Source organism: Diprion similis, chromosome 11 (assembly GCF_021155765.1).
Source record: "Diprion similis isolate iyDipSimi1 chromosome 11, iyDipSimi1.1, whole genome shotgun sequence".
Classification (NCBI taxonomy): Eukaryota; Metazoa; Arthropoda; class Insecta; order Hymenoptera; family Diprionidae; genus Diprion; species Diprion similis.
This window is the reverse complement of record NC_060115.1, coordinates 10,138,607-10,165,045: the sequence shown is the minus strand read 5'-3', so window position 1 is coordinate 10,165,045 and position 26,439 is coordinate 10,138,607. Positions and strand designations below refer to the sequence as shown.

Below are 26,439 nucleotides of genomic sequence, written 5' to 3'. Positions count from 1 at the left end.
GATGGCGTATAAATCGTCTTCACAGGTCTTCCGGCAATTTTTGTCGGAATGTCTTTACTAAATTTCGTTTGTTCGTCGATGGGATTTTTCCACGTGACAAAATATCGAAGATACTACACGGAAGCGTGTATACCTAATAATAATAATAATAATAATAAACGAACAAGGATCGTAGAGTTAATTGCACGCGTAGGGCAAAACGGAAGTACTTACGCATATCGTAATGCTGTTGTGTGCAGTGCGTTGCAAGCGTGTGTTACGGAATTGAGAAACAAAAATGAAATGAAAAATAATAGTAATAAAAACAACAACAACAAGAATAATAATAATAATGATAATGGAAGCGTATCCCGTAGACCACGGACGGTATGGGAAGAACATTCCGGACGTGACTACCTACCCACCTGGCTAACGTTATTGTTTTCGCTTTTGTCTATCAACAGGAAAGATGAACGACTCGTCTTCAATGGCACCTGGAAGCCCACCGACGCCTCCTCACACGCCGCAGAGTCCACCGCGGCAAAACGTCGCCTCGAGCTTGTCGCAGTCGAGTCAAACCTCGAATCACGCCCCGCAAAATTTCCCGCCACAATTACACGCGGTACAGAATTCACCGCTAAGTCAAATACTCGTACAGAATCCCGCCCTCGCTCAGCTGCTACAGCAAAACCCGGCCATCCTTACTCAGCATCCCCAGCTCGCTCAGCTGCTGCAACAAAATTTGGCACAAATGGGTTCCGTTTTGTTCCAAAACGTACGCAGGGACGACGTCGAGGAAAGGGTAAGACGCAGATTTTTATTTCATTATAAATAAATTAAGATTCGAATTTTTTTTAAACAATTTTTTAACTAACATTTATATACTATAATTCAAACCAAAGATTACGATCCGTAACACAAAAATATTGAATATGTATATATAACCCGGAATCTTGTTCTCTACATAAAAAGTTCATATTAAATTATAACTATTTTATGATATTGAATTGGTAATGAAAAGATCGTCAGATACATATCTCGAACATGAACTGGAAATTTAATATTACAAGTATGGATTTACTTTGTGAAGTAAATTGGTATAACGATTGATGTAAGTAGTGAAAAAAAAAAAAAGAAGACACTAACGATACTTCGTACATTAAAAAATTTGTGAAAAAGAGAAACATCAACGAAGCGCGATCTTCCATAAAACATAAAACGCCCATCCTTTGACAGAATCTTTCTCTTATCCAAAAAAAATTTTTTACCGTGTGCCACGACGGAAAATCACTAATTACTTTTTTTTTTTTTTTACCGAAACACCCTAGTATATACATATATAACCGTATGTGTACAATTACGATTCGAATAGAAATCAACGGTCGTTACTAACAGCTTTTCATGCACTCGTGATTTGATCACCGAATCCTTCAACACGTTATTTGTACCATAAAAAGCCTCACTTCGTCGGGAGAAAATAGGAATATGCAGGTAACGATACGAAGCTGGGAGGGAATTCCGTATCAACTATACTATTGTTTAAACGTTAATCGTTCGTGGCGAATGAAAATTTAACAGCCCACACTAAATCGTCGAACACAAATGGCTTACCAATGGAGGTGCTAGCCTCGTTGGTTACGAAGAGTGAGAGAAATATGGAGAGAGAGCGAGAGAGAGAGCGAGAGAGAGAGAGAGAGAGAGAGAGAGAGAGAGAGAGAGAGAGGCCTTCGACACGGATAGGTAAAACGAACGGAGTGTTACCTACTTCGCGGTATAAAGGCGGAGGATTTTTTTTCTCCTCGAGTTTGTTGTTTTTTTTTTTTTCTTTTATTTTCCTTGCTTTTTTCCCTGACTACGCGTGAAAAATAGAATAGGTGTATAATAAGGAGAAAAAGAAGAGGCGAGAGAGAAAACTAATCGTGCCTAACGCAACGCGTTCTGCCCAACTATACATACCTTTTGTTACCGGGTTAGTAGATGTCTTCGCACTGGTAACGTGCCTACAGCTATCTCTGTGTAAACTGGTTACATGAAATCTGGAGATTGGCAGGTGTATGTATTTCTAATCGTTGTGCTCGTGCAAATAAGGCACTGTAATCAGAGAATCTATGACTATCGGAACATCGGTGCTGAATTGAATGTCAGTTTCCAAGTATTTTCGACTTGTAATAACGAGAGGTGTTGGGTGAAAAAAAAAAAAGAAAAAAGAAAACAACAAAAGTTGGAATAAAACTAGATAAAAAAGGAAGAAGGGGAAAAAACGAAGTTGCAAAAAAAAAAAAAAAAAAGATAGAGAAAAAAAAGAAACGAAAACAAGTAACAAACCGAACGTAACACGAGCCTGGTCAAAGTTCCTCTTTCATTGGCTTCGTTACTATTGAATATTTGAATCCGCGTAGGTTTCGTTCACGTAAATTCTTATTTTGTGTATATAGAATAAATTATTGTGATAAACTAACACCGGCTATAGCTTACCCGGAAACGGCCGACTCTTGAGTTCAGGCATTTCATACCGACACCTCGTCTATGCGTATATATACTTCGTATTAATAAAAATGATTTCAACGGCTACAGGTGAAAACGTATAACCGATTATAATAATCCTTGCCCTAAGCGTAACTCTCGCGTTTTTTTTTGTATACCTCTTTTTTTTTTACCAGTTTGCGTAATATTTGCAATTACCTGTTCGAAGAAGCATTTCAACTCGCGTACGTACATTATGTATATAATAAATATATGTATATATGTGCATATATATTTATTTGTCTGAAAAAAAATAACGAAATAAAAAAAAGTTGGGAAACTGACAAACCGTCACGTCAAAATCGTTGCATATGCGCGGCTCTCGATTGAATGAACTTGTATTTGATTATCCGTTTCTTCGGTGATTTATTCATCTCCTACCACATCTCTGGTTATTTTTACTCTGGTTTTTTTTTTTTTTTCTTTTTTCTTACTGTCGTCATTTTGTTTTTTTCTCTTTTTTCGCCCATATAATGTTGTTTCGTTGGCACATCGTCTCTCTTTCTGACGGTTGTTAATTGTTTCGTAACTTTTGCCACCGGTAGTAAACCGGCGCGAGAACCAGGAGCATGAATGACTATTAAAGGCAGCGGAAATCGCGTTTTAGTTTCACGAAGAGCGAAACATCGGCGTCGTTGGTGAGTCTTCTTCTTCTTCTTCTTCTTCTTCTTCTTCTTCTTCTTCTTCTTCTTCTTCTTCTTCTGCTTCTTCGCGTGTATCTACATACATGTAAGAGGGTACTGGAAATGAACCGTACTGATGTACAACATTGCGATACACTGTATATGCGTACATTGTGTGTATGTGTGTGTGCGTGTGTGTGTACACGCGTGTAGAAGAGAGGAATACGTAGAGTATGGAGAAAATTTAAATTATTCTCCAATTTTTTCGTGACGTTTACATTATTTTGCCTTTGAATATTAATGGGCATATGCTCTCCCGCGTTATGGCACAAGAAGTAACAACGGCGTATAATACTTGACTCTTAACGTTATTCTATTGTTTGCAAATCAGCTCTATTGTTTTCTCATGTACTTCACCATCCCCTCACTCCTCGCTCCTCGCCGCGGCCCACCGGCCACACACACACACACACACGCAAACCCAACTTCGCCTATTCACCATTATACCTGTGTCCTCACACAATCACTGCATGTGTGTGTGTGTGTGTGTTTGCGCCGAGGTAGAGAGAGAGAGAGAGTGGGATGAGGGTGAAACGGGGATGGCGATACTTTTGCTCTTGCATTAAATCTATAATATCAAATGCAGCCCGCATCTAGAGGGTTGGTCGGTATCGCAGGTATATATACATATATACACGTCATACGCATACACATATATATATATATAAATATGTAACATATAATACATGAGGCCGATGTTAATTCTCTGATAAACTCCGAACAATGCAGGTTCACGTTATACGGGATAAAAATTACACTTATGTAATAATTGTACGTTTACAAACTAGCTCTGAGATTTTTCTCCTTGTTTATTTATTTATTTATTTATTTTTTTTTAGGCGTACAATTTATTGTAACGGCGCATCGTGCTTTGTATATACGTGAATTCGCTTGGTATGTACGTTGTCTGCTCTTTATATCCAGTATGTGGGGAACCGTAATTACAGTCACGCGATGAACACTGGACCCGATCCCTTTAGCATCTCCAGATTAACGAGGCTTCATTCATAACTTTTTCAGAACGAAATCGCGTCGGTGCAAATCGGAGCGCGCACGGTCCATTAAATCTTGCACCTTTTTGGAAGGAAGGTTAATGTTCGTTGGATATCTTGTTTTTTGTACGCTACGAACGTAGTTTTGAATATTCACTTCTTTAGTTGGCGTGGATTTGAGGCAAGAATTTTGGAAACCTAGCGGGTTTCGTATTTGCGATTCTTTTTTTTTTTTTTAGCTTATTAAAAACGCAGGTTTTCTTATTACAATTTTATTTTAATCGTATTAACGACGATGACGCTGGATTTCATTTTATTTCTGTAATAATCACACTATTTCACTTTCATCCGCGTAATTCGGGGATTGGTGAAAAGAAATTTTGAGAGACTGTTTTTTAATTGTGCGAGATATACGAAATGTAACCGGTGGTTTGTACCTACCGTATAATACATATTTATACGTATATCGGGTATACATATGTAAGGTGCAGTGGCTCGATTAGGTTACGATGTGGCAACCACTTTAAATTCAACGTCTTGGACTCCGTGAGTAAGGCTTCGGAAATCGTACAGGATTCGAATAATTTGAATCCCAGTGGGGCTTCCGTCTTCGTTCTCGCATATACATATATAATACACCTTGGGTTAGTTTTTTTTTCTTTTGTTTTTCTATTGTTTGTTCAAATATACTTGGTGTTTGTTTTATTCCACCACAGCGCGTTATTTTAATTTTGTTTGATTTGTTGTTGTTTTTAATTTCTTGGCTTTTTCTTTCGTCCGATTCTCATTGTTTTGAAGATGGTTACCAGCGCAACAAGCGACGTCGTCGACACTTCGAAGCCCAACCGCGTTGCGCAGCGCGCTTGTCATTAGCATATAAATTCTAATTGTTCCCTATTTTTAAATTAATCAGAATTATTACGCCGGACGGAAATCATTTGAAATTCGAAGCCATTGTCCGGCGGGGAAGGTCGTTAATCTTGAGCCCTCTTGATAATCATTCTGCTTTGAGGAAATGAGAAAATATATACACACACACCTATATATCCGTGCCACCGTGTATATGATATGATATATACATATAAATACACATATATCTTTACACTTGTGCAGAAATAAACGCGTGTTCAAATTTCAGGGCAATTCACGGTAACTCGGGTGGGTGATGACATTTTTTTTCTTGAGTCATACACCGTTCGAGGGACATCCCTGTGATATGTCGCGATTTGTATGCGCTGCGCACACACAAACAAACACACACACACATGTGTATTAACCTACGCAACGCGCATGCTGTCACCGCGATACGTACCTACAAGTGACAAACGTACGACTCCTTCGATATCTCGACGTGATTTTCATGTGTGTTCCTTATAGCACAACACACCGTTCACATATGGATGTATACATATATAAAGACACATTCACTCGTATACGGTTTATGTACATGATGTTACTTCCTCGGTTCTTTCAGGTTCCCCCCACAATAGCCAGCCTGGCGGCAATGACAGTCGAGGCAGCTGACCCCAAGGTTTCCGGTGAGTCTCTCTATTTCCTTTTTATAGAATTAAGATTTAAATCAGATTTAAATGAAATTTAAGTAAGTATATTTCCATCGAACTTTCTCCCCGTTTGCTGTGGCTACATGTATACCAACAGTTTCTGCCCAACGCAAGTTACACTTTATTCTATATATGCGTGTTTGTGTTTGTGTATTTGAGTGTGTGTGTTGGTCGACGGCGTCGCCGACGCGACGCCTTCCTACAACAAACTCGCAGCTCGACGCGGTCTCCCAGCTTCCACCGTTTTCAAAGGGTGTCCCCCCTTTATTGGAATATCCGCCCACAGCATTATGGGAATTATCAAGGAAATGGGATGAAGGGGGCGGGATAATTCGAATTCATAAAAATAAAATTGAAAGAAGGAAAAAAATACATTCTATGTAGGCATAGAGAGGAGGACACGTTCACGCCCGGGATAACTCTAGACGCATGACGACATGTTTTTTTTGGGAACGGCGTTGAATCAAATGTAACAACAATGGAGGAAAATTTCATTCAATTTACAGGGAATGCGGTCTTACTTGTCTTCGCAAGAAATCAGTTTCATTCATTTATACACACGATTGCGGTAATGGTTAATATTAAACAATGAAAATGAATAGTCAAGACACTTCTACCCGCGGACATTATTTTTGTGGTTTGTTTATCTGATCAGTATGTAATTAATAGTGGTTGAAGATACAATTAAAGACTTTGACAAGTGATCGGGCATGGCCATATCGAAGCTACTCGACTTTTCTAGCGTTAGGTACTAAATCCATCATTCGAAATCTTCAAACTTCAAAAAACAACCCTTAACTATTATCGAAGTGAAAAAATTTACTATCGCATATTTTTCTTCGCGGTATCAACCGTTTTTACCAAAATCTAATTCTTTTCCGAAGCGTCGGAGATCGCGACGATTGTAAACAGCTTTGAAACGTACGAAAATCCGGTCGTGTAGCTAAAAAATTCCAATTCGTTTACACTGTCCGTATCGGTTGGTGGTAATCGGTAAATAACGATGTCTTCTCATATTTCTTATCCTGCAAATCGACACCATGCATAAGTTGTGAATTCATATTGCATTACGAACAATCGGCGGAGGGTTGATCGTGGCGGTAGATGCGATGCGTGTCACGTAAGAACGGCTAACAATATTCCCACATTCTGAGGGTGTCGAAGGGATAAATTGTTCAGAAGCGCGAGAGGGACGGAGAGAGAGAGAGAGAGAGAGTAGAAAAAAATTATATGATATAGTATGGCGGGCAGCAATCAGAGCTGATTAAGCCCATGGGGAATCCAACTGGGGAATCTGTGAGTCCTCTGGTCAGTCTCACGCCAATCGGGACCAATCAGCGACTGGCCGGGGAGATTTAAAAAATAGAATGCTTCTGTCAATTGTCCCATAATTTAAATAAATCGAATAAATGGACAAAGTGGCCAATTAGAGTAGTTGCTTGCTACTGCTTTAACGTATTCTATCTGTCTCTCTTTGGAGGAATATTGCTTCTCTTAAACGGAATTACCAACGACGGCCGTTTCATCGCTCCTCGTTTCTATACCAAACTGCCTACTATACCTTGTAATATCTCGCCTCTTCTCACAATGAACCTTGTGCCTCGTCTCTACCCTCCTATTCAAAAATAATCCTATAGACAGGCTCGACGGACGCGTACACGTCTTGTCTTTTCGTCGTCGTCGTCCTCGTCCTCGTCCTCCTTCTCCTTGTTCATCTCCGCGTTTCCCTCCCCTCGGCAAATCTATCGCGTCCTTTTTTCATCCTCTAATTACGCGCATCCACCTACCCTCATCGCTCTCCTCGTCCTTCGCGTACTCACACGCGATGCGAATTTACTTCGTTTCTCCTAACCCTCGCCTTTCTTTCGTCTTTTCTTGCCTCGATCATCTGATCGTGCGGGTCTCAGCCCGCTTCTGATATACGATACCTCACGGAGAGCCCCTCACGGGTTGCGGACTGCAAGGTGTGGATTCAAACTTCGCCTCATACTCGCGAATCGTCTTTATATATAACGCGAACACTCCACCGACGCGAGTTCAAACATCGCGGCTTTTCGACGCACCGATGTAGCTCAAAGGTTAACCATATACCATGTGAAGGGAAATGATCCTACTTTCGACGCTGGTGGGTAACGAAATTGATTTCTAAAGTTCCTCATATCAACCTTTGGTAGTTGGACGAAAACTTTGCTCATTGAAATGCATGCATCTCATCATCTTTCAATGTGATTTGAAGTAGTTTGAAATTGTTCAAATCTTGAAGATGTCGGACATTTGAAATTCTGAAATCTGGTATGCACAGAAATTGATCAGAGGCTCGCAACCCTAGCTGGTATATTATAGCTCCATATAACAAGATGAAGAAACTTATGAGAAGGTGGGGGGGAGGGCTTCGAGGGGAGGAATCTGAACGGAATAATAGGCATTAAAAGTTAGGGACTGCATTCCGTCTTCGAAGTGTACCAGTTTTATTGTACCAGAGTCCGAGTGTCGTTCTTTTTGGTTGTTTCGCCTGGACCGGCGTCGGAATGGCCTAAATTAATAAAAAGTTGAATAACGATAAATTAGGCCGACGGCTGCCGGCCCTCCTCTCCTCTCCTCTCCTCTCCTCTTCTCTCCTCTCACTCAGCCAACGAACTTTACCGGGACTTCTGGATCAGAGTGCATGTAAGCTGTGCAGGTGTAGGCTAAGCTGTGTGTGTGTGTGAGTGTGTTTGTTAGAGTCGGTGGCAGGAGTCGCTCTTCGATAAATTTAAAATATTAAATTTTAAATCCTGTTTTGTTCGAATTCACTCCGTCTTTTTCTCTCGCGTGTTAGCCTTACCCACCTAACAAGAGTCGAGCTTTTTATCCAGTTAACTGCAGATATTATAGAAATACGTCCCGAGCCTTGATCGAACCGAAAATGAAATACAGATTTTTTGCTTCTCACTTTCGTTTCTTCAATCCGGTTCGATCGTTCGTTATTGTTTTATATCGGAATGTTTGTTTTATTTATTGTACATCTTTGGTCAAAACTACGCTCTACCCTAGCACTTGAGTGTCTGCGTGATCGTGAGGTGAAGTTATCCACATTCAGTTTCGACTAGTTTGTAACAGCTTAATGTACACGAATGTCGTGTAATCACCCGCGTATACATTGACTACGGTATCGACAAGCAGGCAAACCAAATTGCACAATACACATACATTTATTATTGAAATGAATAAAATTGGCAGCAATTAAAAAACTTGATAAAATGGCGAAAGGATATAAATTTCTAACATGTAGACGCGCCGTTATCGAACAGTCAAATACTTATTTAGCCGTTAATTTGAAAAGTTTCAACCCCGTTTATGTGCCTCGGCACGTGTAAACCGTTTAAAAGTTTCAAATGAACCGTGAAATTTGTTCCAGCTCACTCACGATTGGTCGTCGAACGATTTTGTTTTTAATGGTATTACTTGTATACACTGTATACGCGTATATATATATATATATGTATATATATATGTATATATGTATATTGTACCGCTCTAAAAATGGAGGAGCAAAACTGAAGGTACTTTGATTATTGTTTGGAGTAGTTGCGTTGTTTAAATTCGAATAATCCAATTGTGTGTAGCAATTTTTGATAAATTGAATGCGTAAACAGCCGCTATACACCCAGCTTCGTCACACAAATAAAGCGTGCTTAAAAACACACTGCACTCATACACTCACGTAGGTCGTATGTATTACCGAACACCTAGTGATACGTAGCACTAAATGCAAAGCCTGCCTTAATTTTTACTCACTTTCTGGTGTCCCGGAAACACAGTCAAAATTCGCGTTGTTAGATATTGGCGAATAGAATTTTTATTGAAGAAACGACAGAATATTGTTCCAGTAAACACGTGGAAACTTGAAATTTTTTAATAATCTAAATCGCTGTGTACCAAATTTGTTTCGATATACGAAATCAAGCTTGACAAGTTTCAACAATAATTGCTCTACGAAGGTCAAAATGAAATGAGAATTCATTTTTTATCAGCAGTAAACCGTTAAATGATTATTTCTGCTTAGCGGACGCCTTTTGAAAGAAATTAAGCTTGCACTCGTGCTGAATTCGATCTAGGCTGAAACAGTACACGCATGGAGTCGCGCCAGTTGTCGGTGCACCTATACATGCACGGACCTTGACACTTTGTACGGTTTTTCTTATCTTCTTCGGTGTTGCACATTGCATGCGATGATTATTTGCCAGTCGGTGAAAATGTCGAATAATTAGTCCGCAGGTGTGTCTCGTTGTTAAAACCACGTGCATAATACTCGCAGGCATCTACAGCCTTGGGAGTTGCACTATATGCAGAATCGACGTCTACCACATTCTGTATAACATCCTGTTAATTAAGACTATCTTTAATACCAGTTTCTCAAATACCAACCGCCTCCGTCGCTCATAGTCTCTTATTCCACTTCTGTCCTACTTGCTGTTAGATTTATTTATGTGTTTTTTGTATAATTGCGATTCCATGATATTAGATCAGATATCGTTTGATGTTGGAAATTTTCAGCTGATTACTCCGTTTAATCTTTTGACTTTCTAGCAGCTCAAACTTGCTCACGATTGAGATTTTCAGCATGTAAACCCTAATTTGTACTCTGGAAAAGAGGACCACAAAAACACACCATATTTTCAATAATAATAATAATTTATAGACTGATTGATTTAACGAGATTTGCAGAGTAACGTAGTCGCTTTCTCAATTACTTATTCTCTTCACAACATCAACCAAATTGGTCTGTTTGGCGAAACCATGAGTATTATTGCGGTGATAAATTGAATTCTAGCACGGTACAATCCTGATTGCGGGTGATGTCGAAAACTAGGCGACAAATATTTGGCGAATAGATAATTACAGCAGCCAAGTGTAACGAACGGCAAGCAAAACGGTGAGTCGTTTGATGGATCGCCCTTTCGAGCGCATAGTAGGTACCAAGACGTCTTGAATCGACCGTCGCGACGCGTTTCGCACGTTTGAAAGTCACACTAGACTCAAAGATAGATTGACATCGATTTCCAACGGGGAGGGCAACAGAATGATTGCGAGATCTTAGCAGTAATTGGTTCGGTGATCGCTATAGCGCAGTCTTACATCTGTTATACTATGCAGACCGAATCCGCGAATTGAGATGCGACAGCGTTCATTGCAAGACGTCTACCTGAAGTAAATTTTTATACGAAACGCCAAGTTTCAGCAGAAATTTATCAGTGTACTCTTATTTTATCTATTCGAACTATCGACAAATGTAATTTCCTCAGAATTTCAGACTTTATTTACCGTTTCGACAGAAGTTTGAGTTCCTAAGAAATTACAACTGTTCGATCAGTAATAATAGATGTAACGTGAAGCTATTCAAACTGTAATAGAATTGTCTAAAAACAATAATTTTGAGAACCTTATCGATGCACCTTCTTTCCTCACTTATAAGTTGATTAAATATTTCTAAACTACTTTGTGTTTCGATGTGATAATTGACACCGTTTTACCTTCAAAAGATGAATTTGATTTTCGTGGAACCCATTGCTTCGATTTGCAGTTGAAGAATCGAACTTTACACGACTGTGAAAATTGTTTCTATATGTTTGCGGGTAAAGGTTGTTAGCTGCATTAGGTGTGTACACATAGGGGCGGGGTTGGAATTAATGTAACGTTTTGTAACATTCGGGGGGTGGGAAGGGGGGCTAAATCGAGTTCAGTGGGCTCCGATTCTATACAGCTTACGATTAGCTTAGCTTAGCTTAGCTTAGCTGAGCCGTGAGCTGGGCGGTGTCGACTTGCGAAATGTTGCGAACATCTCTAGCTCGCTAGCGCGAATATGCGCGTGTTGTATACGTGCCTGTATAGTTACAGGCGTTTCGTGTATGACGTGGAGAAGCTAGCGTCGCAGTTGGCCGCTTGGCCCGGATTGGTTCGCTTCGGGAAACAATTGGCAATCGCGTGCCTGTCCTCGAAACTGGGAATTCGACTGATTCGACGAGTGGTACTCGTTGTAGAAGTGGCGAATAGACACTGGGAGAGTAAAAAAGAGAGAGAGAGAGAGAGAGAGAGAGGGGGAGAGGGAGAAATTGAGAAAAGGAGAATCGTACATAGCACACACGTCTCGCGCTGCGTCTATATAAATCTATGCATTATATATATATATATATATATATATATATACCATCCGCGAAATCGCTTGCATGGAGAAGAAAGATATGACCGAGTCTGAACTATCGGTTACGTTAATTGTTATTATGTAGATATATTCTCGACAGCCATTCGCCGTGAGTCGTCGCAATTTTTCGGCACATGTAAGAGCTCTCGCCTTACAGACCAATCAGCAATCGCTGAAAGTTTCCAGCCATTAGATTTTAGCTTGGATCATATTTCGATGCAAATGATATTATGCGAAAGTCACTCCGTCAATCACTTTCTTGAGTATAATTTTTTTTATTTCAGAGGATTGATTATCCTCGAGTAAGGAAAACTGAATTGAGATTTTTTGATACCCGTAACCGGTGGAAAATAATTGTTGCTGTTAAATGTTACAAATCTATACACGTACGTGGTACCGTCTATACGTAAATCGAAGGAGAATAAAAGATGACCGAAACTTTGTCCAAAAATATATGAATATTTTAACTTCACGTCTGCCTAAACGACATCCGGCTGACTATTTTCATAAAAGACGGCGAAAGATGAGCGACGTGCGTCGTTCGTCGTTAAGGGCACTGTCTTTATAGGAAGGAAGCGGGAGAGGGAGAGGGAGAGGGAGGCCCAGGCGGGAGGATAAAGAGAGAAGAAAGCTCGAGAGACAGACGGAGAGTTAAGTAAAAAGATACATAATGTGGGATGAAAATATAATGATGATAAAAAAAAAATATAACATGTAGAAATGAAACGAAAAAAGATTATTATTAATAATAATGATAATAATAATAATACTAATAATAATAATGAGGAAGGGAGAAGGAGACGTAGAGGTAAAATTAAAGCTGATGACTTTTGGTTTATTTCTTCTTCTTTCTTCTTTCTCATTGCCTCCCTCTCGGTCTCTCTTTCTCTCTTTCTCTCTCTTTATTGCACTTTTTTACGACGTTCGTACGCGGCGTTACGGCAGGCGTAAAAGCTACGTTAGAGCTGCAGGCGTGCGTGTGTGTATACCTAAGAGAAGAAGCGCGAGAGTCGGCGAGTGCGAATGCGAATGCCTGCGAAAGAAGAGGGCAGCTTTTAACCTGCCGCGTTCTAGTATATTTCCGTGCTTAACAAAAACAACGTAAGCATTAGCGTGTTGCGACGAGGTTCTTCACGATCGTCGATTGTTTTAGCCCCTTGCATCGTAAGATCGTTTTGTAAGAGTTGAAACTTGCGGCGTTGGCTGCCAAATCATGCGAACGGAATCGGAGAAATTTAAAAAATATTCTAAATTTAATTCGTACGGTCGACCGTTTGGTCTTTCGAAATCGTCAGGCCGGCCTGCCAATGACTGGTGAAAAATAGCCGACGGAATAAAACCTCTTGTACTATTCCACACGAGTCTTCGGGTATAACTGAAATTATTATAAATACATCTCGACGCTCGTTTCAATTCCTAATTTTCTATACATTTTTAACCCTAGTATCAACGTCACACGTGAGATTCGAAATTTCAAGCCGCAGGTGCAGGAACAGTTTTTGTGCGAATTCTATGCGGTGTTTCAGTCGATCGATTTCCATATCCCTGTTTCCATATTTCCATCAGATTTACGCAAGATCGTCACGATATGTACGATGGAAATGCGAAGAAACGAAAATTTTCAATCGATCGCCATTTTGGGGCGACGGCCAATCCTTACTATCTATCGCGATGAATCGTTATATTGCGATCGTTTGTCGAAATTTTCACCGCAGGGAGCCACCCTTTCACTTGAAATATATCGTCGAAATAATACATATAGATACACAGATACAGGAAATCTCGCGAGGCATATTGAGTTATCAGATTTCTGTTTTGACAGAACGCCGATGATCCGTGGAGCGCAGCCGGATTGGCACCGATCGTAATAAAATTGAAAAGTTTAAGCTCCGGACAAAGAGATCCGATTGCAATTCTCCTTTCAGGCTTTATTTGAATTTAGAGAAGCGTGGGGGCTCGCTAGTGGGTTCGACGTAATACGGCAGGCACGCATATAATGCTGGCAGAGTGAAGGTAGCTGCCTATATGCGCGTAGGAAAGGGTTCGATTCTGTTTATTTTCAAGGGGTGGGAGGGGTCGGTTTTGTGCGGGTAATGTTACACACTGGGCCCCCTCTCTCTTGGTAAAAACTGACACTGGGGGGGTCGCTTTCGTTCGTTCGCTAAGCAGACTTTCGTAGGGGTGACGAGCCGTCCTGCGGACTCCCGGCGGCGCGTTACACGTCATACGAAACGGCGGGGACGTTTTTAATTCGGCGTAGTTGAAAAATCTATAGAAAACATTTCGGCACCGTTGCCGGAAGGGTTGCCGAGCCGATTTAGAAAACTTCTCAATTAAAATGTTCAACATTTTCACAATACCTGTGGGTATAAGCCGCGCTACTCCCGCGTCCTGCATCGTCCCCCGTTATTCTATAATCGAACCCCCTTTTCCACCGTTTGCCGGCATCGGTAACATTGGACATTATCCGACTCAATTCACCCCCCTTTAGATATATAGTAGCGACTAGGGTACTAATTGCGTCCTCGTTTGAAGACGTGCGCAGGCGGCTCGACTCGATTGATCCTTTCACGAAATCACAAGATCGGTTGAATCTTTCGTCTATACCGGTATACCAATTCGATTCGGAAAAGTTTGTACGCGTTTTTTCGTTCATGCTGAGGAATCGGTGAACCGCCTTGTGTCTAATGTAACCGCTGTAACGGGGCAATTGCCAAATGCATGGTATAGGATAAAGCTCACGATGACAGGTGAGTCTGTTAATTTGGAGCAGACTCAACAAATCGGCGCATTCATAGATCTTGTAAGATTAGAGTTAAGCTCGTCGTCTTAGCTCTAGCGTATCTACGGAGCTCGAGGTAACAACGGTAATTAGAATTTTCTTTGTCGTGGGACGCGAGCTGCGGGCTTGTTCATGTCAGGTTATGCGGCAGTCACTGCAGCAGCGTGTATTCCAAACTCGTAAGTTACAATTACCAAGAATTTCCGTTTATTTTTGGCGCCTTCGCCGCTTGGTCAAAGGTGATAAACGGCCCCTGCAGGACGACGAGCCGTTGCGAAAAGAGATGCATAGGAGAGAAAGGCGAAAATGAGAAAGTGAGAAAATGAGAAAAGGGGGCCATAACGCGCGTAATTTTGACGGAAATAACACCGACCAGTTCTGCTCCTCTGCTGGAGACAATAAGAATCAAACTGTACCCTTCCCGATCTGAGAATAGTTTAGTAACCAGACGATGCCCACACTCTTTGCAGTTCACCCTGTCCGCACTAGAAAATCTAATTTTGCGGTAGTATCTCGTGTGACTACTTCACACACGTGTTGTAGGTACATACATATTGTATTCACACACATCTGCTTGCACATAACCATGTGGTAAGTGCATAAATCCCGACGTAAATGTGTTATGTGATTCGAAGGTGCGGACAATGAACGTTCGCACGTCAAGGTTTGTTCTTTGATTTAGTAGTTCATAGAATTTTCGACCAATTGCACGAATTACTTTTCCTCCATGCCGTCTTACATACTTATGAAAGAACTATCAATTCGCAGCCCGATGATTGAAAGACTTTGCCGAAACTTGAGCGATTACTCGTTCGTTGAATTCTACGGTTATCGATATTTTTTGCGAATTTATCATTTCATCGCTTCATATGTAGGGAAAAAAATTTCAGACGAAATGAGCGGTTGAACCGGATTCAGCAGAATTTGACGTACGATAAAAGAGAAACAAAAGAAACGTGTGAAACGCTAATGATGGGGAAGACCTGTTTCAAAAATACGAGTGTCAAGCATTTCGCATACAAATTACCTCTAGTTTAATAAATACATATATATCAAACATCGAATAAATTTCGGCAAAGATATCAATATTTCTGCGCATTAATATATTTCGCACTAAGCGGTACAACTACCAGTTTAGAACCATGCAGAATGTTCGGAATAATAAGCTAGCTAATATTATTGCTGTAAGTTTCTTTTTGAGGTGTTTTTTAATCCTTTATAGTTTGATGCCATTGATTTGTTGAAAACAGTGTAGTAATAACCGAGGCCAATGGTGCCTGTAAATGGATGATGACCATTATTTAAATAATCCATAGCATGCATCCTAAAAGGATTAGGAATAATTTCCTGCACGCGTCGTTATAAACCATTACTATATATCACTCAGAATTATGTATCACGTCGCGCTGAAAATAAAAAGTTAACCAATGGGCTAATTTTATTTTCATATTTTTTCCTTGAGAATGGGCTAGCGAGTTGACTGTAAATCATTAGCGAAAATTCGTTCTCGTTTCTCTTCACCAAGAACCCTGGTATACACGCGTAGAAAGATTAAATCGCTGGGAACAAGCATCGGCATCGACGGGAGTACATCGTACGGAAAACAATATTGTGACAAGCATCATTAAAAAAAGTCCGTTGGGATTTTTCGGTATTTGGGTCCTCGTTGAGACTGAAAGGCCCCTCTTGGCCCCGGGGCCGCGGATTATATACAGGGGCATATACATATACATACGCGCAGTACACATTATATTATATCGAAAATATACGTTCTTAAAATACATTATATGCTCAGGGTCGATTTTATACATATGTAGAGCACCACACATACGGCCTGCGTGTAAGGAACTTTTTATAAAGGGTTATTCAGCCGGGGGCCCACGGATTAAATGATAAAAAAGAGAGACCCCGTTTGAAATACGGGCCTTTTCAGAGCAGCTTTTTCAAAATTTTAAACCCCTTCGCCCGGCTGCGCGAGTTTTAAGAACCTAGAATAAAAGGGGTTTCGTTGAAAGAGGCACGTAGCGCTGCTGCTGCTGCTGCTGTTGCTGCAGGGGCGCGGGTGGGGCGAACAACTGGAAGAGGAGGAGGAGAAAGAGTTGCGGAGAGGGAGGAGGGGGGGATCAAAGGAGGGGGATAAATGGGGGGCAACACGGAGGGGATCACGGGACCCGGGGTTTCTCATATTTTTAAGATTTGCCCTTTAAGCCGCATCACGTTTTTCGTATTCTTATTTAAAATTAAGTCCCGTCGCCGCGGCGCAGCCGCTCTTCCGCACGTGGGTGGTATCACATTAGGTGCATCAGGGTATAGCCGACTCCCCACTGCACCCTGCACCGCCTCGAGGCGACCCGACCGCGTACTTCAACACCACGAGCTCGGCGTATTGCACCCACATTCGCTGTATACTTCACTCTATACGAACACTGGCGGTGATCACATGCGCAGGTGTGCAGCGCCCGGCCCTTTCGCGCTTCTTTCCATTCAAGAATAATAATTGAAACTTGCGCTCGCGGCCCGCGAGGCGGGAATCCTGCTCGATAATTCGAACGCTCTTTGTTCTTCTCAACAGATTTAAATCCCTTCGCCAGTCATTGCAATTATCGCGTTGTGTGATCTTGGAAAAAAACCCGCATCTCGGTCAATTGGTCGACAAATCGTTTGGGTTTCTTTATTTTTTCTTTTTTTTTAAATTTCAATTTCTTATTAATTTCTATGTGTAACAAAATTCTTTTTATCGTCAATATCAGTTTGACATACAGCCAAGCGAAATACGATACTTGGTTGATTTTTACGGAAGGTGTAAATTGGACAATGCTTTTTCTGGTTAATGGAGCAGATTTTATGGAGTGCGATTGAAATGCTCACTGCAGTGATGTTAAACGATTGAAAGTGACGAAATGATTAAACTTTCTCTGTGGAAAAGCATTATACTTTCTGAAATATTTTTGTTTGATAGAGCGGTTTGAAGGTTCATTCGAATTTGTCATATTTCTATGATCAATTGCGTCGATATTATTATTAATGACCATATGAGCGTAGAGAAAGTTGGCGTAGCTGGTATAACATGTGAATCTAGATATTTGATAAATCATGACTGTAGCGCAGACGTCGTTCGTGTTTCGTAGGCATGTATAATATACCGGAGATATTTGAAATCGGAGCATGTACACATCGACCGTGGAAACGTGTATCTCCGAGTGAAATATGGGCGAAATTTTTTCGGGTCATAAGAGAGATTATAAGCGTAGAAAAGGCGAAGCTGCTGTTACATATCGACATATAACTACCTATAAGGTGCATCAGGGAATGGCGAAAATTGTGAAAAAGGAAGAAACGGTGATCCGATTCGGACGGTGCGTTACGCATACACCTTGGCTGCAAGTACGTTCGTGTATAAGTATGATTCCCCCTTCGCATATTTGGAGGTCCCATGCGTCTGCCGGAGAAAAGTAATGCTCCGCAATAATGCAGCGCTTCGCTTCTCTCTCTCTTTCTCTCTCTTCGAGGCTTTGAACGGAGCGACGTGCCTTGCTCTTATATCTATACCGCTGGACCGAAAACGAGTGAACATCGGAGTCTCTCATATGTGCGGGGATATATGTATCTCGCATACAAGTGATATACCCTGCATGCGTGTACGCAGCGCGCTGTGCGCAAACGAACGAAGGACCGGCAGGACGACGCCGCAGCTGAAGAAATATTCGACAATTTTTAAACTCGTTTCTGAACGCATTCAAACCGCGCCAAATAATTCCTGGAATCGAGTTCGCGACCGTTCGCGGCTGTTGCTGCAGTTGCTTGCAGATACTTCGACGGGTCCGCCTGCATGCGGTGCAGCCGCGATTCCGCATAAACGAGAAATTCTTACCGCGCAAGGCGACGTATCGGGATTCATTTGTTATAACAGAAAGGGGTGTGGATGCGTGCAATGCGTCTGTGTTGGGATCTCGGTTCCTTCAGATTGTCCGGCGTTCCTGTACCTTGGCGGGTACTTAGCCGGGCACCCAGAACGCGATAGCCCTTTCTCTTGTTATTTCCCTTTTTTCTCCAGCACACCGGCAACTTTTTCATCATCCCTACCTTTTTTTTCTTCTCTCTATCTTTTGCACTATTTTTAAAACCCTTTTACGGATCGAACCCGCGCAAGGCGACATTTTAATCGCGTTTTGCGGAGACACCGGGAACCGGAGGGGGCTAAATTGGTAGAAAAACAGCTTGTTAGCCGGAAAGCGACCGGCATTTGTTTCAATGTCGACCCGTGTGTTTTATCGCGAAATTCTTTCACCGAAGGTATAAGGTAGATATTATACTTGAAACTCTTTTTACGCGCACTTGTATACATCGGCAGTCATGACCGTTTGCTCGCGTAAACCGATCAAATACCGTTTCGAGCAGTAAGTTCATACCATAAAACGAATCGTCGAATTACCCCCCGATTCGAAAATTCGTTCGAACTGAGTCGCGAAATTACTCTGAACCGATTCGCGAACATCGTTTTCACGGACGGACGGATCGCGATGGTTTTCATTTCAAGTACCATCGCCCATATGTGCTATACACTTTTTTCTTCTGGTCCTACAATTACCTTCGACTCATATTCGTCTTTTTCCATTTTTTTTCCATCCTGCATTCTCGCCGCTCTTACTCTGCTCCGCTTCCCTCTCGCTCTTATTCCATTTATTTCGCGGTGCCCTAACAACCAGTTTCGGGACCCTCGATATATTATACCTACGGAACAAGCCCGCTGCCCCGGTGTCTTGGAGGCGTGGGTCGACGAACGGGGTCCCCTCCGCTCATAACTCTTGATATGTGTATCGGAAATTGTCCCCTCCGATGTGTATCACTGCACTGTCGAGACATGCAAGCGGTACGTACTGGCATCTTGCGGAGGTAGCTACGTGCGTTATATGCACCTTTATGCACCTTTATGCACCTTAATGCGCGTTTCTTCCTATGCAGACCTGCTGCAAGCTATTTACCGACAAACTCGTGTTCCTTGCGGTCGATGAAATAATCCCTACTTTATTGGCTGCTGTTACCGTCTGTCTGATGGTAATTCTCGGATGATCGATCGATGGTAACATACTTATTACCTTCGTGCGTTCAATGTCGATAACGTAGTGATCTCTCAAATTCAGATATCCCTGCTGTAAGGAGTTACAGAAATAAAAAAATGTTCAATAAGTCAATCGATGAATTCTTGAACGATAAAAATGTAGGTAATTTCGTGAAAGAAACCCGGCTGCCCCACTAGTCAAAAAGTTCTTTGAAACTTTGGTTATGAGTATAATGAAGGCACAATGAACAATGATTGGATTATATTTAACTAGGTAGCCAGCTATATTTACTCTATATTTTTCGACTCTGACAATTAAAATAGCTTTGAAACTGGGTTCGTTGCAGCGTGAAAAGTTTGGCCTGATTTGTTTTTCCTTCTCCTATTATTCTTCCTTGGCCTACACCTCCGCTCAACTACAAATACAGTGATTCGAAATAGCGATTCGTTTTAACCGTAAGCCCTCCGCATACCAAGTGATCCACGATAATCTATCTGGGTCAAGAAGCATTCCAATCATGAATTTTCGAGCATTAAAGTCTGATTGAAACTAAGTTTGTTTTGTATTGTCATTAGATTCATTTGCTCAAAGGTTGTACTCAAAAGATAACAGTTATACTTGAAAACCTTATAAATTCTGATTTTATGAATTCAATGCTTCTGTAAATTTCACGGTCGACTTGATGAAAAAGTTATAATTTTGGAAAAATCGCTTAAAGGTTGACGTATTCGTCTATAATACATTCGTCTTATTTTGAACAATTCACGTTTTTATATTCAAGGTTAGGGAATCACATACGTATAGCATCTGTTACATTCCACATAAACACAACTGTTGGTTGCTTGTAATGGAATTACTCCAGATGGTAGTTATAACTATACATTCCATTGCTCTTTGTGAGGAGTCAAACGCTTTAGTTCAGAAATCACAGATATCCTGACTGACTCAAGGTAACCTGCGAACATTCACTGGTTTGAGAATATACTGGAATCCAAAATCGACGAGAAAATTTTGAATGTGTTTCCTCGTTTCCTCTTTTGTCTACAAAATAATGCGTGAAGATATATTTTCAGGAAGACTCTTTCGTAGATTTTCATTCCACAAAAGTATGATGAAACTTTCAACTTTCAACTGCTCAATTTACTTATGTATTTTTCTATCTGTATACACCTCTTGAAATATGTCGTCTGCGCCTTGTTTCAGCACTCTTGAGGCAAAGTATGTCCCCGGTAGCGGACCCCTTGATCGGCAGCACGAAATCTCCAGTTCCTCAGCCAATAATCGATTACTCGCGATACGTCCGTCGGTATACGTCCGGCCAAGAATGCGGTAACTCTTATTGCAAGGAGTTGGGTTGCAGAGAGCATTTCCATTGTCTCGACTGCAGTGGCAGAGTATTCGTGAAGAAGGAGGAAATGATAAGGCACTTCAAGTGGCACAAAAAGAGGGACGAATCCTTGCAGCACGGGTTTATGAGGTATTCGCCGACCGACGACTGCTCGGAAAGACACCCCGGACGTGCCTGTCCCCACAACAGAAAGCAGACCCACTACCACTGCATCCACGAGAACTGTGACAAGGTTTACATATCAACCTCGGACGTTCAGATGCACGCTAATTATCACCGGAAAGACTCCGCTATCATCCAGGAAGGTTTTCAACGCTTCAGAGCCACCGAAAGCTGTGGCACGGAGTACTGTCCCTTCGCCGGTCAGCGCACAACTCATTTCCACTGTCGTCGACCTGGCTGCCGATTCACGTTTAAGAACAAGGCCGACATGGGTAAGAGTCGCTGTTACAAAAAATAAAAACCCTTCGATACAGGTAATTTGCGGTCTGATACTTATTTTGCTTATCTTATAATCTTTTCAGAGAAACACAAATCGTACCACATCAAGGACGAGCAACTGTCCCGCGACGGGTTCAAAAAGTTCATGAAGTCGGAAGCCTGCCCGTTCGACCAGTGCCGCTTCTCCAGGGTCTGCAACCATATCCACTGCATCAGACCGCACTGCAGCTACGTTCTCCACTCGTCAGGTCAGCTGTTTTCCCACAAGCGTAAGCACGAAAGACACGACTCGGAATTGGCCTACCGGAAGTACAAGCAGGCGGGAAGTACCGGGATCCGGCCTCCGAGTTCTTGGGCTCCGGAAGATCTCGGAAGTCAGAGCCTCGCGCTCAGTTTGAACGGGGAAAGTTCTAACGAAGGGAGAGGCTCGCCGTCTTACTTCTCTTTGGACGACTCCTTCCAGAGTGCGAGCGACCTTGCAATGGACCTGACTTCCTCAGCTTCCGGTCCGCCTACGGGGAACTCGACTGTCACCACAACGCCGACTTACTCAGGCGAGCAGCAGCAGCAGCTAACTCCCGTGGAACTAGCGTACTTGGCACCAGCCAGTGCTGACTGTCCTTGTCAGCTGGGGCGAGATCATCACCACTGCGGCCTTGACCGCTGCGGGGCGACGCTGCGCGACCCGAGAGAGGTCAGGGAACACCTTAGGGAACACGAGACTCAGGAGAGGATAACCGACGCGTACTTCGAAGAGGGTGGCTGCGAGGAGGGCTGTCCGTATATGGATAAGGAGAAGCACTACCACTGCAACTGGGACAATTGCCGCGAGGTGATTCTCGCTACGGACAAGCCCTTCCGGAGGCTTCAGCACTACAAGATACACGAGTACAGTAGACAGCTGAACCTTTCCTCCGCGTCTCACCCCCTGTCCTCGGACGTCACGTTGACCCACCTGACAAACATCGACGCGATGTTCAGGCGAAAGAGGGGCAGGCCGCCGAAGAATCGTGTCATCGAAATATGGTCCGGAGGCGACCCGGCTACCCAAACTCACGACTCGCCTCAGGCGATATTCACGAGCTTCAAACTACCAAAGCCGACTCCGTCGTCGACCCCGAACACCCCGACCGAGGAACGCGAGGGCAGCGTCTCTCCCTCGAACAGCCTCGGCGAACCCGAAGGATTCTCAACCTACAACTCGGAGTGCTGTCCCGAGGCTGCCTGCGCCCTTAGAGCAACGAGGCATCATCACTGCTCCCAGCCTCGTTGTCATTTTTCGACGGACCGTCCTGACCAGCTCCTTATGCACAGCAAGGACTTCCACGATAACGTTGACATTTTGCCGGGGTTTTCATTCTTCGACAAGATGATAGACTGTAAGCTCAACGGGTGTCACAGCAACCGGGTTAATCGTCATTTTCACTGCACCAGACCGAATTGCGGATATTCTTTCGTACGGTACTCGGCTATGGCTTTGCACGAGAAACAACACAGTAATTGCTCAAGCCAGGGTAACGGGGGTACGAATGAACCGGAAATTAGCGAGATTAGCCAAGATATTAAGCCGCGAATTCAGGTGAAAAATCCTGCTGAGCTAATCGACAAGCCGGAAGATAATTTTGCCGAGGAAACCGGCAGGACCATCATTACAACTGATGACAAGGAGAGAGAGATACCAAGTCCTGACTCGAGCAAGACTACGGGTGAGTGAAATCTCGTTTTTGAGAATATAGGGTATAGTTTATTATGCTCTGAGTTATAAATTAGACACGTTTTTTTTTCTCAATACGTATAGTTGTATTTTCAATTTTAGTAGTGGCTCGATGAAAACATGTATTTTTTTTTTTCTTTTTCTTCACGGATTGTACACACGAAATCAGAAAGCATGTACATCATCTATTGCACGATATATCGCACCGTTATCAACTAGTTATGCATACCTACTACACCAGATCACTGGTTTAGATGTCAGTATTTTTAATGAAGCCCATTATACGATGCCGAGGAATAAAGGTATGGAGGGGGAAATAGGAAAAACCAGGAACTGTAACGTCACAAATTCTTTTTCCGCTCGTCTTACCAATAGACAATATCTTATTAATCCACACTTGCAAACTATCACAAGTCATTCATCATCGCGCATACCTATGTCATTGCTAAATCATTTTGTCTATTGCTAACACCCTACGCCTGATCTCATCAATTCGTGAACAAAAATCGTTTTTACCACTTCATTTTCCATTGCTCATCATCAAAAGGCATCTACCAAATACCAAGTTTTGTCATTCCTTGTTGTTTGCATCCTCCATCTGCCTCATTTTTTCGACATTCCATCGCACACAGTGTATAATGGGCTTAATTGTTATCGTTTTACTTTCTCATATATCATGTGGTGGTTGTATTATAGTGGGAGGTATTTGAAGTGTTGGTTGTTTGGTTGATTGTTGCTAGTGGTGAGGGCGGCAGGCACCTATTATCCGGTCAGCGGACCGCCGATCGAAACGGCACATCCGGGCGCCATGCTATCCATGCGAGCTTCCGTGCATCAAGGTTCGTGTCTGACGTTTTGCATTTAGAACTCCGTATACATACGTTTCCGTTACTATCGAAAGTAGATACTATGTTTTTCGCTCTTTATATATATACATATTTGTCTCTGTCTTTGTTTTCTTCCCTTGCATTATTACCATATGTGCCTATGCAAGGTGCAGTAATACAGCTGATCTCGCCACCTTGACGATTTATATTGATCAACGATTCATGTATTTGACTTGACATTCGGTCAGAAATAACTAAATATACCTACAGAAAAACACCTCAAAGTGGTGATTGCAGCTGCCAGTGACCAACTTTTGCCTTCTTGTCATTCTCGACAGAGCTACACCCCGTTAATATCCACATTTTTTTCTTGTTTACAGAACCCCAAGCGATACCATCCACCAGTTCTTCACCCCATACTCTTTACGGACCAGAGCAGAGTTGTAGCCGGCCGTTCTGTAAGCTGAAGCGTAAAAACCACTATCACTGCAACGCGTGCAACCAAGCATTCTCAGAATTAGACAGACTGGTGGCCCACATCGCAAAACACTCGACCGGGGCAATCTTGAGCCAACAGCAACATGAAGTGGGAAGCAGCGGTCAAAACTCGCAACTTCAGAGAGACGCAATTCTGAATCAACAGCAGCACGATTACCTCGCCCAGTTGTCAGTGCAGAAGCACGAATTTATGGCGCAAAATGCCCAGATTGCTCAGAACGTACAAAACTTTCAAAACATGCAGAGGCAGATACAACAAAATCTGACAATGAGCCAGCAGTCGGCCAAGGAGTGCAGCATGACGAAGTCAGGAGACGGTGGCAATATGAATCAGAGGATAGATCAGTTGGCGGTGGTGAGCGGAAACAGCGTGAAACGTGAACCAGGGGAAAACAATCGCGAAGAAGAAATGATGCACAACGAAAATGGCCAAGCGCAGTCTCAGCTGATGAATCAGACGCAGTCCCTTCAGCAGCCGTCGATTTCTCAGGGCTTTGAGATTGATCTTAGTCACGGATTCCACTTTCCTAGTCCAGCGGTCATGGCCGCGATGAACCAACAGTTCGCACTTATGAACCAAGCATTGCCACCCTTCCTCCAACATGGCGGGATGTACGCCGGTGCACCGGGACTTATGTTTGCCCCGGGCCTGCCCCCCGGAAACTTTTTACCGCCTTCCAGAGACGAGAACCCATTAGCCTCGCTGGCGGCGAACCTGAACCTTGGTGTTAAGAGGTCCTTGTCTCCTCCTGATAGTAATTCACCGGAAGCCAAGAAACAGAGGCTGCATCATTCGATGAGGATGCTGAAGGATGAGCCGGTACCGGAGGGTTACGTGAGATTCAGATTTAACGAGGACTGTCGTTATCAGCACTGCGGATACCGCGAACACCAGACTCACTTTCACTGCATGCGCCAAGACTGCGGTTACTCTTTTTGCGACAAGACGAGGTTTGTCCAACACACCGCGCGGCACGAACGTCTCGACACTCTGATGGGGGGTGACTTTCAGCAATACAGAGCAAACGTACCTTGCGGCAGGCCCCAGTGCGCCTACACCTCTTCTTTGGGATCGATGCAGAACAAGGCGTCGCACTTTCATTGTTTGAAGTGTGACTTTGTCTGCACAGACACGAACAAGGTCGTTGCTCATCGAAGACAGCACGCTAAGTTGGACAGCATCGCCGCAGCTGGTTTCCAGAAATTTACGCCCAGCCAACCTTGCGGCGCTGTACAGTGTCAGCACTCCGGAAAGCAGACCCATTACCATTGCCTGCAGTGCCAGTATGCCGTCTTGGGACTTGCACAGATGTCAGCGCACAAGTACCGGCACATGGATGGCTAGTATAGCGATTTGAATAAATCCGTTGAACGGCTGATATAAATCGATCGAATTCAACCTTATGTGTTCTGTCGAGTACACGTATATATCCCTAAGGGTATATGCGTGTACGAAGCATACCGTGTATAGAGGCTCTTAAAAGACTTACGAATATTCGCCCCCACAGACGGCGAATGCTTGGACGAGGGGTGACGACGACCAAGCATCTGCATCGGCGTTGCTGCGCTGGTCGATGTCAGAAGTATGGACTATCGAATGGTGTAAGAAACAAACAAAACAAAAACCACACACTAACAGACGTGACGATGGACGAGGGAGGATGAAGATGTTGAAGAGCGGAAATAAATGTTATAAATATATAATATAATATGACCTTCTGGGACAAAATTTTTTTAAGACAATAAGATTATCATTGACGCGATATAGCTTTAGCATGAAAAAAAGACAAACTTTAATATTTAATAAGTATAATAATGTGTAACGTCGTAGAGATATTTACATGGAAGT

The 26,439-nt window shown here is 42.7% G+C and overlaps 1 protein-coding gene across 4 annotated transcripts in view; it reads left to right on the top strand.

The window, feature by feature from the left end:
- The window catches only part of LOC124412150, a 69,672-nt gene extending 43,463 nt beyond the window's left edge, over positions 1 to 26,209 (top strand). For 3 of the 4 annotated variants that reach the window (XM_046891804.1, XM_046891807.1, XM_046891805.1), the window contains 7 exons: positions 444 to 781; positions 5,652 to 5,715; positions 20,966 to 21,544; positions 21,635 to 23,257; positions 24,006 to 24,104; positions 24,473 to 25,930; positions 26,099 to 26,209. In XM_046891804.1, coding sequence (XP_046747760.1) covers positions 444 to 781; positions 5,652 to 5,715; positions 20,966 to 21,544; positions 21,635 to 23,257; positions 24,006 to 24,104; positions 24,473 to 25,930; positions 26,099 to 26,124 — 4,187 coding nt within the window. In that variant the 3' untranslated portion in view covers positions 26,125 to 26,209. The remainder of the gene's footprint in view (positions 1 to 443; positions 782 to 5,651; positions 5,716 to 20,965; positions 21,545 to 21,634; positions 23,258 to 24,005; positions 24,105 to 24,472; positions 25,931 to 26,098) is intronic. The other variant, XM_046891806.1, reaches the window with a different exon arrangement.
- Positions 26,210 to 26,439: the final 230 nt, after the last annotated feature.